General features: G+C 57.8%; 2 protein-coding genes and 1 pseudogene across 3 annotated transcripts in view; 2 read left to right on the top strand and 1 right to left on the bottom strand.

The window, feature by feature from the left end:
* The first annotated feature begins 397 nt into the window (after nucleotides 1-397).
* PSMB10 (proteasome 20S subunit beta 10) lies at nucleotides 398-2,979 on the top strand. Of its 2 annotated transcripts, none has more exons than XM_024233743.3 (8): nucleotides 398-797; nucleotides 1,006-1,093; nucleotides 1,179-1,276; nucleotides 1,386-1,526; nucleotides 1,792-1,907; nucleotides 2,010-2,068; nucleotides 2,537-2,688; nucleotides 2,814-2,979. In XM_024233743.3, the coding sequence occupies exons 1-8, from the start codon at nucleotides 742-744 to the stop codon at nucleotides 2,923-2,925; spliced, it is 822 nt and encodes a 273-aa protein (XP_024089511.1). In that variant the 5' UTR covers nucleotides 398-741; the 3' UTR covers nucleotides 2,926-2,979. The 2 variants fall into 2 exon arrangements, with proteins under 2 accessions (XP_024089511.1, XP_054390981.1); XM_054535006.2 differs by having other exon boundaries at nucleotides 409-797; nucleotides 1,885-1,907.
* On the top strand, nucleotides 5,471-7,778 carry CTRLP (chymotrypsin-like pseudogene; annotated as a pseudogene).
* The window catches only part of PSKH1 (protein serine kinase H1), a 36,673-nt gene continuing 30,681 nt past the window's right edge, over nucleotides 7,670-13,661 (bottom strand). Inside the window, exon 3 of the mRNA XM_002826558.6 lies at nucleotides 7,670-10,008. Within this exon, the coding sequence (XP_002826604.1) occupies nucleotides 9,691-10,008 (318 nt within the window). The 3' untranslated portion in view covers nucleotides 7,670-9,690. The remainder of the gene's footprint in view (nucleotides 10,009-13,661) is intronic.

The following is a 13,661-nucleotide window of genomic DNA, read 5'->3' as shown; positions in this document are numbered from 1 at the left end:
TAACCAGGGAGGCCAGTGCAATGTCCAGGTGGGAGAGGATGCTAGCTGAGACTAGAAGTGCTAGGAAAAAGATGTGTGCAGACAAGAGGTCACTGGGGAGGTGAAATAACAAGGCTTGGCCGTGAGTGGAACCCAGCACCCATGGGTGCCCCTCTTGAGAGAGGGAAGATGGCACCTGAGATGGAAGATGGAAAGACCAGGGTCCCTGTGACTGAGGACTGAGCCTCTGTAGGTTTCGCGGAGGAGTAAAGGCAACAAAAGAGGCAAGAGTTGGAAGAAAGGTGACAAGGAACAAAAGTCAGCTATGCCTGATGCTACTGGGTGGCCAGCAACAATGCAGACTTGGCCAAGGCTCTGAGAGCTTTACTATGCTGGGACTGGAGGTCAGAGTTGAGGCTAGGGTAAGAGCAAGGGGCTCAGATGGAGGGGGAGGAGGACCTGAACAAGTCCAGAAGGGAAGAGATTTGTCCCTCTATCCAACAGAGGACCCAGTGAGCAGCACAGAGGGCACAGCAAGGGACATCACCCGGTTCCCCAAATGCTCAGAGCCACAAGTGAAGCCGAAAGTGAAAGACAAGATGCAGAAAACCGCCACTGGCCTTTGAGGAAGGGTAAACGCGAAAGCGAAAGCAGGAAGTACAGACGTGAAGCCTAGCAGAGGACTTTTTAGCTCCTCACTGGCCCCGCTTGTCTGACCGACCCATCCGCCCGCGACCCCTAATCTGCTCTGCCTGCCCCAAGATGCTGAAGCCAGCCCTGGAGCCCCGAGGGGGCTTCTCCTTCGAGAACTGCCAAAGGTGAAGCGGGGGCGCGGGGGGCGGTCACTCCTGAGCCGCCTCTGCTAGGTCGTGGCCTTTTTTCCTGGCTGAGGGTGGGGGAGGGTGTGTTGGTCGACTTGGGTTCCAGGCTTACCCCGGAAGATGAGGGAGACGGGGACCAGGTTAGGGGAAGCAACAGGGGTCTTGAAAGCAGAGCCGAAACCTGGGCGCCCTCCTCCGTTTCCAGAAATGCATCATTGGAACGCGTCCTCCCGGGGCTCAGGGTCCCTCATGCACGCAAGACCGGGACCACCATCGCGGGCCTGGTGTTCCAAGTGAGCAGCGGGGAGGGACGGGGAGCTGGAGGGGAGCCGGGAGTACCGAGCAGGCAATGAAGCTGCGGTCCCTCCCTCTCCTCAGGACGGGGTCATTCTGGGCGCCGACACGCGAGCCACTAACGATTCGGTCGTGGCAGACAAGAGCTGCGAGAAGATCCACTTCATCGCCCCCAAAATCTAGTGAGACTCCCCAGCCCAGTTCCCGCACGCAAAAAAATGGCCCCCTCGTTCCCACTCCGGTAACTGCACGTCCCAGCCCTGCCCACACCGATCCTCCCTTTTCCCTCAGCTGCTGTGGGGCTGGAGTAGCCGCGGACGCCGAGATGACCACACGGATGGTGGCGTCCAAGATGGAGCTACACGCACTATCCACGGGTCGCGAGCCCCGCGTGGCCACGGTCACTCGCATCCTGCGCCAGACGCTCTTCAGGTGCGGGGGCGGGGCTAACAGGACTCCGGCAGGTGTAGTTACGGCGTTGGGGCCAATGGAAGGCAGGACAGAAAGAAGGGCGGGGCCGCGACGGGCCAGGTGACCGGAAGAGGCCGGCCCAAGAGAAGCTGAGCTACAGGAAAAGGCGATGTCAGTCATCAGGCGCCAGACCACAGGAAGGGGCGGGAATAGCACCTAGGCGCGGGGCATAGAAGGGTGGGGCCTAGGCCCCCGCTTGGGGCCGACCCCGCCCATCCTCGAGCAGGTACCAGGGCCACGTGGGTGCATCGCTGATCGTGGGCGGCGTAGACCTGACTGGACCGCAGCTCTACAGCGTGCATCCCCATGGCTCCTACAGCCGTCTGCCCTTCACAGCCCTGGGTGAGCGCTTCTGTCCCTTCTCCTCGAACTCTGCCCCGTGACCTTGGCCTCACTCCAAACGGCGTGGCAGCGGTTGACTTCAGATGCTTCTCCTGCCTTCAGGCTCTGGTCAGGACGCGGCCCTGGCGGTGCTAGAAGACCGGTTCCAGCCGAATATGACGGTGAGCGGCCTCTGTCCCCGACTTTGTGGTCGCTGGTGGATGTGCACCCGGGAGCTGGGGGAGCACAGGACCCTGGCCCAGTGAGGGTGGGTAAGGCTTGTCGGAGGAGGTGACCACTGAAGGGCGAGTGGAGTAAGGGCAGAGAAGTGCGGTCCCGACACAACACCGTCCAATACCAAAGCCTGGACGGCTGGGAGAAGTCGAAGCTCACAGAGGATCTTTAGGAGCCGAGGGCGGAGGGAAGGACCAGTAGGATCCTACTTACATCAACGTCTGGAGCCTAGATTTTGTTTGGGGTGGGATGGAAGCAGGTGATGTTGCCTCAGAGGTGGCTAAGGCTCAGAGGGAGAAACACAGTGGGGCTTTGGGGGGCAAGACCAGATGGGGTAAGTGGACAGGCAAGTCCCCAGGCTGTAGCCTAAGTTAACAGCAGAGAGCCCGTTAAGTCTCACACACCCATCACCGCAGCTGGAGGCTGCTCAGGGGCTGCTGGTGGAAGCCATCACCGCCGGGATCTTGGGTGACCTGGGCTCCGGGGGCAATGTGGACGCATGTGTGATCACGAAGACTGGCGCCAAGCTGCTGCGGACACTGAACTCACCCACAGAGCCCGTGAAGAGGTGAGAGCTGGAGATCGGGGACCACAGGGATGTGTGGGGCTGTAGCAGGGGAGGTAGGGGGCTGCAAAAAGGGGATGGGCCACATGACAGGCCCATGTTCAGAGGCTGTCCCTCCTCCCTCCCAGGTCTGGCCACTACCACTTTGTGCCTGGAACCACAGCTGTCCTGACCCAGACCGTGAAGCCACTAACCCTGGAGCTAGTGGAGGAAACTGTGCAGGCTATGGAGGTGGAGTAAGCTGAGGCTTAGAGCTTGGAACAAGGGAGAATAAACCCAGAAAATATAGTTAAACAGATGGCTGTGTCATTCTTGAATGGGGTGGGCGGGCAGGCAGCCAGCAGGGCTCTGTAGCTAAGGCGTCCCTGCAGGGGCCATTACCTACCATAGCTCTAGTGTCTGGCCTAAGAGATGCCCTTCACCCATAACCTTAGGCACCTACAACTCCAGAACCCCAGCCCTGGCCAGCATTGCAGGCTTGGTCTCCACCCAAACCTTCCTTCTGACTCCACACCTTGGAGGCTCCCCCACCACTCCACTGCCTTGCTCTTGCCCTCTAGTCCACTGGAGACTTGTAAAACATGAAATACCCCATGTATTACACCCTCCTAGAGACTTTCCATGGCTCCTCAGTGGCCCAGGACAAAGCTCGTACCTTTCAATCAGGCCCCCACAGGCCCCACTGAGGGCTAAAGTGCTGACAAGAGGAGCCGCTCCCTGACTCCAAGGCAAGTTCTCACCAAGCACTCCTCAACCTCGCAACATCCTTACCCGTGACACCCCTCAGGTGACAAGGCATGCCTGCACTGCTCACATGAAGCTCAGCTTCTGTCTGCACATGCTGGGCTTGTGACTCCAAGTTTTCCAGGCTAATAAGGGTTACAGGACTCACATGGGGAGAGATGACACGTTTCTCCAACCAACCTTTGCTGGGCCCCTACTGAGTCTCAGGCCTGGCTGCTGGGTGCCAGCAAAAGCATCCTGCCCTCAGCAAGAACGGCTGAACTCCGCTGGAGCTTCAGAAATGTCAGGGAGAGTCTGCCCAGGGCCCAGGGAGGGTCTATACCGGGCTGGACATCTCTGGGCCGCTGAGTGTGCTCCCTGCACCCCAACATTCTATTATGAATATTTGTAAATGTAACAGAAAAGTAGAAAGAGTTGTATATTGAATACCCTTATACTGTCAGGGCACCACAGACCTGACCGTATTTTGTTATATTTGCTTTATCATCTATCCATCCCTCTATCCATTAATTCATCTTTTTTTTTTTTTTTTTTTGAGACAGAGTCTCGCTCTGTCACCCAGGCTCTGGAGTGCAGTGGTGCAATCTCAGCTCACTGCAAGCTCCGCCTCCCAGGTTCACACCATTCTCCTGCCTCAGCCTCCCAAGTAGCTGGGACTACAGGTGCCCACCACCACGCTTGGCTAATTTTTTTTTTGTATTTTTAGTAGAGACGAGGTTTCACTGTGTTAGCCAGGATGGTCTTGATCTCCTGACCTCGTGATCTGCCCACCTCAGCCTCCCAAAGTGCTGGGATTACAGGCGTGAGCCACCGTGCCCAGCCAATTCATCTCACTTTTTGACCGATGCAGTTTCTTTGAGATGGGGTCTAGCTCCATCGCCCAGGCTGGAATGCAGTGGTGCACGCATGGCTCACTGCAGCCTTGAACTTAAGGGCTCAAGTGATCCCTCCTGCCTCAGCCTTCTGAGTTGCTGGGACTACAGGTGTGTACCATCATGCCCAGCTCATTTCTTAATTAAAAAAATTTTTTTTTAGTAGAGACAGGGTTTCATCATGTTGCTCAGGCTGGTCTCGAACTCCTGGAATCAAGCCTCCTACCTCTGCCTCCCAAAGTTTTGGGATTACAGGTGTGAGCCACCACACCCAGCCCTGATCTGTTCTTGAATCAGTTAAAGCCCTCACACTCCCGGAAGGCCGCCAGCCAATGCACCTGTTGGAACTTTGCACACAGGGTGGCTTCTCCCTTCAACCTTGGCCTGCAGCTCAGTAACAAATGGGCTGCAGACACCAGGGGCTTGCCCATGGGAGCCCCAAGGCCTAAAGAGGGTGGCAGAGATTTGATGTCTGTCATTCTCCACCTGCAGCCTCAGTCCACGGTCGGCCAGGCACCAAGAGCTCACACTTTGCCCTCCTAAATGCCAGGCCCTTCATAAGTATCATCTCATTGTTAAGAGTGGGGGCTTCAGCGCCAGACAAATGCGGGTTTATGTACAACTCAACCACGTGCTGGTGGGAGAGTCACCATCTCTGAGCAGACCTGTGACTCCTGTTCCAAACGGACGAGGAACCACTGAGATGATGTGTTAGGACTCCCAGCCTGCCAGAACCTCACAGCCCCTGGCCCTTCACAGCAAAGTCGACCACAGTGAGCATTCCCTCCACCAGTCAGAACACCCTGGACGCTGAGCGGCCTTCTCTGAGAGCCTGGTGCCTTTCATAGCCCTGGGTGACTCCTCTGATCCCAGCCACCAGGTTGTCACTATAGACCTAATTTAACCATCTGTCCTCAGTATGCAGGGCTCAACATTTGGAACGGGAGGTGGTTCTGGGAGCCAATTAGAGGCCAGGCTTTGGGAGGTGGCAGAGGTGAGAACCTCACACCTGGGCTCTGTCTGATAAGTCTAGGCCTGGGTCAGGGGACCTTGGCCTAAAGGGCCTGTCTTGCCTGGAGCGTGGGAGGGGGCTGAGTCTACACAGCTGGCCTGGCCTCAGGCCTGGAGCTTTAGCTCAAGGACGAGAAGACCCATAAAGCCAGACCCAGCTCCCAACCTCACATCTGCCACGATGTTGCTGCTCAGCCTGACCCTAAGCCTGGTTCTCCTCGGCTCCTCCTGGGGTGAGTGGGTCAGGACCAGCCCTGATTCAGCCCTGGGAGCAACTCAGCTCCCAGCACCAGCCCAGGGAAGGAGCTAGGCTGGCTGGAAGGGACGAAGGTGGACAGAGTAGGCAAAAGAAACAGGATATGCCAGGGCAGGGGAGCAGGAACAGGCCTGCAGGGCTGGGAGGGGGCAAGAGGTGGGGTGGTCTCACGAATAGGACCAGAGATTGAGCCAGGCCCTGGAGCCCGGGAGGGTTTAGGAAGCTGAGACAGGAAGACCTGTCCATGTCTTTTAGAAAGAACCTTCTGGCTGCATGAAGGGTATGAACTGTTCAGGTCGGGAGGGGCAGAGAGATCAGGGGTAGAGATGGGGAACAGCGGGGACTAGGCTGGAGAAAGATGTAGGAGAACAGCAGGGCTGGGGGACTGGTTGGATGGGGATAACCAAGATAGCTGTGGGGCCCGAAGGTGCTTGCATGTACCCGGTTGGGGAAGGGGTAGTGCTGTATCCTCTCGACAGACCTCTCTGGGGTGAACAGCCTGGGGCACCCAAGATGAGGTGGAGAAAGGTGGGCTGAGGCATGGGAAGCAGGTCCTCATTAGCCCAATGGCCAGGCTGCGGCGTTCCTGCCATCAAACCGGCACTGAGCTTCAGCCAGAGGATTGTCAACGGGGAGAATGCAGTGTCGGGCTCCTGGCCCTGGCAGGTGTCCCTGCAGGTACACCACCGGAGGAGTGGGCAGGGTCCTGGGTACGTCATGCCTAGGGGCAGCCTCAGCAGCCCACTCGCACTCTGACCTCTGAGCCCTGACCACAGGACAGAAGCGGCTTCCACTTCTGCGGTGTTCTCTCATCAGCCAGTCCTGGGTGGTCACTGCTGCCCACTGCAACGCCAGGTGAGTGCCTGCACTCCACCTGCCCCGCCCCTCGCCTCTTCCTGCCTCCTCCCCTGGCTGTCCCCCCTCTCGCGCTGGCCTCCCTGCAGCTGCCTAATCCCACGCCCCTGCAGCCCTGGCCGCCATTTTGTTGTCCTGGGCGAGTATGACCGATCATCGAACACAGAACCCTTGCAGGTTCTGTCCATCTCTCAGGTGAGTGCCTGGGCTGCAGACATGGAGGAAAAGTGGGCAGTGCAGGTGGGTGGGTGCTGGGAACGAGGAATTCAGGACATGCCCTGACCTACCCTGCTCAGCACCCATCAGAACAACATGGACTGTTTCTGACCCCACAGGCCATTACACACCCTAGCTGGAACTCTACCACCATGAACAATGACGTGACGCTGCTGAAGCTCGCCTCGCCAGCCCAGTACACAACACGCATCTCGCCAGTTTGCCTGGCATCCTCAAACGAGGCTCTGACTGAAGGCCTCACGTGTGTCACCACCGGCTGGGGTCGCCTCAGTGGTGTGGGTAGGGACTCAGGCCAAAGCTCAGGGTGGGAAGACTGGGGTGGGGACCAGTGTTCTGGGCCCCGCGTGACCACCCCTCCTGGCCCACAGGCAATGTGACACCAGCACGTCTGCAGCAGGTGGCTTTGCCCCTAGTCACTGTGAATCAGTGCCGGCAGTACTGGGGCTCAAGTATCACTGACTCCATGATCTGTGCAGGTGGCGCAGGTGCCTCCTCGTGCCAGGTAAGCCCCAGCACCCGCTCCTCTGCGCTGTCCTGTGGTACACCTCCCCAACCCCCCCTACTCACTTCTCCCTCCCTATTCCCTCTCAGGGTGACTCCGGAGGCCCTCTTGTCTGCCAGAAGGGAAACACATGGGTGCTTATTGGTATTGTCTCCTGGGGCACCAAAAACTGCAATGTGCGCGCACCTGCTGTGTATACTCGAGTTAGCAAGTTCAGCGCCTGGATCAACCAGGTCATAGCCTACAACTGAGCCCACCACAGGCCCCTCCCCAGCTCAACCCATTAAAGACCCAGGCCCTGTCCCATCATGCATTCACGTCTGTCTTCCTGGCTCAGGAGAAAGGAGAGGCTGTTGAGGGTCCAACTCCCTACTTGGACTTCTGCCATAGAAGGGGCTGAGTGACTCCGTGAGTAGCAGTGGCTCTTCCTAGAGTAGCCATGCCCAGGCCGGGGCCCCCACCCCTCCTCCAGGGCAACCCCTTGGTCCTACAGCAAGAAGCCAGAACTGCTGGAATGAATGGCAGCCCTCCCTGGAGAGGCAGCCTGTTTACTGAATACAGAGGATACGTTTACAAACTGAATACGCATAATAAATAACTGCACATTCTCCATCCACAGTCCACGGCATGAAGGCCCAAGTGGGTCTATCAAAGGCCCACATCTCCAAAACCCTGTCCTGCCCTCAGGACCAGGCCCACCCTGGGCAAGAGAGAACATAATCCCCAGGGCTTCAGGTCCCCAGAGACACTTGGGGAACGGGGGGGAAATTCTGAGGCCACGGGGCTTGGTTCTCCACTGCCTCCTGCCCAGGGGGCAGTGGGGACGGCAGGAGGATGTGTCTAAGGCATAGTCGACTTGGCACAGAGTGGTCTCTTTAGTTTTGTTTCCCACTGGAGGTGGCACATGCAGGAAGAGGGCCTGGCCCAGGCTGCCGACCGGCAGAAGCTGAGTAGGAACCAAACCTTCCCCCAATGGCAGGGGCCCTGCCGTCGAGCTAAGGCCAAAGCTGGGCCCTGGCCCCATTCTACCCACTGAAGGCAGCTGTGGAGGAAGGGGCTTGGGTTCCAGCCTGGTTTGTGGTAGGGGGAGATACCACAAAAGAAATGGGGATGGTTCTGGCTCAGGCCTCTGGGAAAGCAGCCACCCAAACCCACCCACCTCCCGCAGGGGCTCCTTCCAGCTTGAGGCTCAGCGGGACCCAGACTGGAAGGTTAATGCTGTGAAGGGAAGCAGCACAGGGTGGACGGGGCAAGACCAGCTGTGAGAAGGCAGTGCCCCAGGCACCCAGGTTTCAGAGGCAGGTCACACAGTATGGCTAAGTTCCAGGGAGGGGTGCGCAGAAGCTCAGCAGAAGAGGAGAGGTGAGCAGCCCGGGACCCTCCCCCAGGGCGGCAACTCCTACCTTCCCATGTCCTCGTGGAGGACTACAGGTGTGCACAATGGGCGGGTGTGCACGATGGGCGTGCAGTGATCACTCCCAGGCTGCCAACACCCATGCAGACACCAGATGGCGCCTTCGTGCAGCTGCAGAGGAGGGAGCAACAGAGCCTGAAGGGAAAAGGCAATGGGCTGCACCAAAGGATAGAACCCAGGCTGACACTGGACCCTAATTGGGAGGACCCCCCTTCCCCCCTCTGCCTTAGCCCCCAGGTGCCCCATCCCCCAGGTAGCAGCAGTGGGGCTCCCTTTAACCACCCCCAGTTGGGAAGGAGGCACCTGGGGAATGGAATGGACATCCAACGGGGAGAGGGAGGTAGCAGTGGGCTCTACAAAGAAGGCACCAAGGGCGGTGGGCTGAGACCCCTCAGAATCTGGGGAGGCTGGAGCCTGGGCAAGCCGACGACCAGCATGGCCACACAGTCCAGAAGGGTGAAGGTCCACGCCATGGCCCTCCACCAGAGGTCCTGGGACCAGGAAGGCTTCCCGGGGGCACCATGAAGGAAGACTGATCTTGGCTGGGAGGTGGAGGGCTGTTTCGATCTAGCCAGAGGCTACGGGTCCAGTCAAGGCAAAAGCTTTGTGCCTACCAGGGTCTCCCACTGGAGCATAATCTTAAGGATCAGGATGCATGGGAATGTGTGGAGCCAGGGAGAAGGGCTCTGTGGAGGAAAGGGGGTCCCAGAAGTAACTGTCCCAAAGGGTCCTGAGGCCACAGGACACTCCACCCAGCACTGCAGGTCCCTTTGATTTGGGAAAAGTCAAAGGGCAAGGGAGACAGTGAAGGCCAGGTCCTATCCCTTCCCAACTCCACCAGAGCAGCTGCCCACCAAGAGGGGTATCAGTGCCACGCCAGGCTCCCAGTTCAGGGGGAGTCACAGCCCCCTGTGCTACCTCCACTCTGTCAAACCTGGCCCAGGCCCATGGTGAGGACAGGGGCTGCTGAAGGCACAGAGAAAGGGCTGGAGTCAGACATTCTTCACCCACTGCGGGCCACATAGGCCTATCTCCAGAGAGGGCATCGGGCCCAGATGGCACCGCAGTGTGTGGCCAGGCTGGGCCGTGCCGCATGTGTGCACAGCCAGGCGGCTCAGCCATTGTACTGCTGCTGGTAGCGCAGGTTGAGCTCCCGCAGCTCCCGCTCCCGCACACGGCGTGACTTGTTGGAGCGTGTGGAGCGGCTGGAACGCGTGGACTGGGCAGATTTGGTGCTCTGGCAGCGCGAGGAGGCACGTTTAAGGAGGTTCTGGGATATGGAGCGGTGCAGGTTCTTCATGGATGAAGAGGCAGCCATGCTCACCACCCACGGGTGCCTCAGGGCCTGCAGTGCAGTCATACGGGCTCCAGGGTCCACTGTCAGCAGGCGGTCAATGAAGTCCTTGGCCAGGTTGGACACACTAGGCCAGGGCTAGAGACCAAGGACAAGCATTAGAGTGAGAGCATCTGACACTGCCCACCCCATCTGGATGAGGCCACTACTCAGCATCCCTCCACTTTCCCAAGAGAGGTGCTGCCCCTCCTCTCATGTAGCGCTTGGGGCCTCCCCGCCCAACGCTGGCCCAGGCTGAACAGGGGCTGCTCTCCAGGTGATGGAGTCAGGAAAGGACCTGTCCACTCTCCCAGGGAGCAAATTATATGGTGCACTGGACCCAAAGCCTGGCTCAGGGAGATGGCCTCTGCCAAGACCCCCCAACTTGTCCCAGGAGTATCATAACTCAGGGGACTGTAAGAGAATAACTCAAACTTTCCCACCACATCCTAAGTCAGATTGAAGCTCCAATCTCTGGATGACCAGGATCAGGCTACTTAAAGGGGAACTTCCTAGTCCTTACAGAGAAGATCCAACCTCTCGCCAACTGCCGAAGCAGTGGTAGGAGACCACTGCTCCCTGCCTCCGCCTCCCAGCATGGGGAGGAAAGGAAACAATTCAAAGGCAACTAGATTTCCCAGTCGGCTGAGGGCAGGCGCTCCCGGAACCAGGAAGGAACCAGGACCCTTCTCAGTGGCACCCTCCAGCCCGCATTACTTCTCTAAGCCACAAAGGGCTCCTGGCAGTGCTGTGCACCAGCCTCATTTTAGTACATTCTGTCCCCTGGGAGGAACTCCATAAAGCCCACTCTGCCACATGCACCCCAGACTGCCTCATCTCAGCCCCAAACCCAGCAGCTGTCTGTCTCAGGGCCTCAGGCTGCACGGCCGTCTTCGCCTGACTGGGTCCTCAGGTTCTCAGGGTAAAGGACACTTGCTCAGACTCCCTCTTAGCCCCCAGTGCTTCCAGCAATTATTCCAGCTGTAACTTGAGACTGCAATTTCATGTTCGTTTATTATTCCCATGAGATCACGCTGAGCTGGATGAGCCCGTGCCTGGTGCTGCGCATACAGGAAGCACTCAGTAGGCACAGGCTCAGACAGTAAACAACCCACGGTGCTGCCGGATGGGTGCCCTTTCCTGGAGCTGCTTCCAGGCCTTGGGGCTCAGCCAGGTGAGTCCTTGCATCCCTGCATCTCCTAGGAGCACTTTTGGCATGGGCTCTGACGCTCCCCCAAGGATAGGCAGCTACGACCTTTCCTGAGCCTGCTGCAGATGACTCAACAGGGATGCTAACAATCCCGTCACTTTCCCTCCTGCCAGCTGAGGTCTGCCTGTTCCACCCATGGTACCCTTCACCTTGAGGAACCCCTGAACATGCCCTCCAGGGGGTTCAGGAGGATCTGAGAGCCCACCTTCAGGGCAGGTGCACAGCCAGGTATCTAGCAGACACACACACTCACTGACTACTGCTACTCCCAGTCTGGCTCGCCTGACCTCCAACTCTTCCCCTACCCCCTTCCCCACTGCCACAGAGGGGTGAGGCAGGGAGAACACGCTTCCACTGTCCTGAGGAAGGGCTGGGGCTACCTGCAGCTGCTGTCTTCACCCACTCTTTGGAAGGTTATTCCAAGTTTTACTGAGCTGAAGTGGGAGCAACAGGAGAACCATATTCCCAAACACACCTAACAGGGTCATCCTCATCAGTGGGCCAGCAGCACCCAGTGACTCCTGGGGAGATGCTGGCCCTCAGGAGGAGGAAAGTCAGGGTCCAGGAGCATGCAGCCAATGGAGGCCCATAGATGCCTTACTATCCAAGGGCTGTGGGTGGGCGCAGACAGCAACAGCCCTCCCCGACAGGCAGGTAAGTCTCCTGGGGGCTTGTGTAGTTCAAGATTCATATTGAGGGCCAGGCGTGGTGGCTCATGCCTGTAATCTCAGCACTTTGGGAGGCTGAGGCAGGTGGATCACAAGGTCATGAGATCAAGACCATCCTGGCCAACATGGTGAAACCCCGTCTCTACTAAAAATACAAAAATTAGCCGGGCGTGGTGGCGTGCCTGTAGTCCCAGCTGCTCAGGAAGCTGAGGCAGGAGAATTGCTTGAACCTGAGAGGCGGAGGTTGCAGTGAGCAGAGATCGCATCACTGCACTCCAGCCTGGCAACAGAGCGAGACTCCGTCTCAAAAAAAAAAAAAAAAAAAACAGATTCATATTGAGGTATTAAGGCCGATATGCAGGGCAATTAGACTAGACAGCTGCCACAATAGCTTTTGGATCACAGCTCAAGAAAACCCCAAAAACCAGGAGCAGTGGCTTCCGCCTGTAATCCCAACACTTTGGGAGTCTGAGGCAGGAGGATTGCTTGAGCCCAGGAGTTCAACATCACCCTGGGCAAGATGGTAAGACTCCGTCACAAAGAAAAAAAATTAATAAAATTTTTTTAAAAAAGAAAGCTCCATGGTTGCCCCCTGAACACAAGGAACCACTACTGGGGGCAGCCAGTCCAGACCACAGACATTCACTGTAGCCCCCACCACCCACTGAAGAGACAGAAAGAAGCTTGATGGAGACAGCACACACACAGCTGAACACAGTGGGTCAGGGGACACCTCTGCTGCCTGCTGGCTTTCTACAGTCTCCAGGAAGAGGAGGACTCACTAGGAAGCACGCTGCAGCTCAGTCTGGCCTGTTGCTGGAACAGCCCCAAGACAGGGCTGACAGCCCAGGGTGTCCCAACAGGGCTGGGACATGGATTCTGCCCCTGCCCCTTGGTCCAGCCAAGAAAAAAGAGGGGCAACTCCCCTACAGAGGCCAGGAGCCTGAACATGGATGGACTGGAGGTTTCACCACTTCACATCCACACCCAGCCAAACCGTGGACCTGAAACTCCAAACCAGTCACCAGTGCAGTCTTGGAGGGGCCTCTCCCCAGACCAGCCCTATGGCCTTAAGTGTCTCCATCTTCAGAGTGGCACAGGCTCACACCAGCAGGCATCAACCCCTGCTGCTCATGGAGCGGCCGGCCTGTTAGTGCCAAAGCGAGCCAGATCGATCCCTCTCCCCCTGCTCCCCAAGATTCTCGCCTCACCAATTACTGTGGGCGTGTGGCTGTGTGCAGAATGCAGATGGACTCATTTGTCTGAGAGCTGGCCTGGCCTCTCTGGCAGGTCCCAGCTCTCCCCATCTTTGAAGAGCTGTGAGCAGCTGGGCCAGGTGGGTCCCCCAAGCCAAAGTGACTCAAGTCGTCCTGACCTGGCCCACAGCCTAACCCTTGTACACAGAGGAAAGTCAGGCTGAACACAAGGTGGTCCTCATCCAGCTGACAGTGAGGCAGGGGCTTAGGGTGACCTTCAGAATAGCAGCCTCTGGAAGCCCCTGCTGAGGCCTCCCACAGGGCTCAGAAAAGTAAGGCTTTCCACACTCGCCCACAGCCAGGCTTCAGGCCTCACATCAACTCAGCACCTCCTAAGAAAGCACTCAACACCAGCAGCCCAACCCACCTGCTTCCCCTGGAGCCACGTAAGTATGTGTGTCAGCCAAGGGCTGACTGGCTGGGAAGCATTCTAAGCAGGAGAAAAGGAAAAATGATGAATAGTCATGCCCTTCAGTCTCCACAACTCTGTTTGTTCTGGGTGAAGAACGGAACTTGTGCCTCAGTATACTTATTTGAGCCACACCAGGGACACACATGGCCTCAGTTGGCTGACAGATGGCACAGGGGCCAAGACCCACCTGGGCAGTCTCTGAGGCT

The sequence above is a fragment of the Pongo abelii genome, chromosome 18 (genome assembly GCF_028885655.2).
Source record: "Pongo abelii isolate AG06213 chromosome 18, NHGRI_mPonAbe1-v2.0_pri, whole genome shotgun sequence".
Lineage (NCBI taxonomy): Eukaryota > Metazoa > Chordata > Mammalia > Primates > Hominidae > Pongo > Pongo abelii.
This window is presented reverse-complemented; position numbering and strand designations above follow the sequence as displayed.

Coding starts and splice junctions, on each gene's coding strand:
- PSMB10 (XM_024233743.3), top strand. CDS start 742: ATGCTGAAGCCAGCCCTGGAGCCCCGAGGGGGCTTCTCCTTCGAGAAC. Junction 1,094..1,178: donor TCGCGGGCCTGGTGTTCCAA/GTGAGCAGCGGG, acceptor CCCTCTCCTCAG/GACGGGGTCATTCTGGGCGC. Junction 1,908..2,009: donor TCTGCCCTTCACAGCCCTGG/GTGAGCGCTTCT, acceptor TCCTGCCTTCAG/GCTCTGGTCAGGACGCGGCC.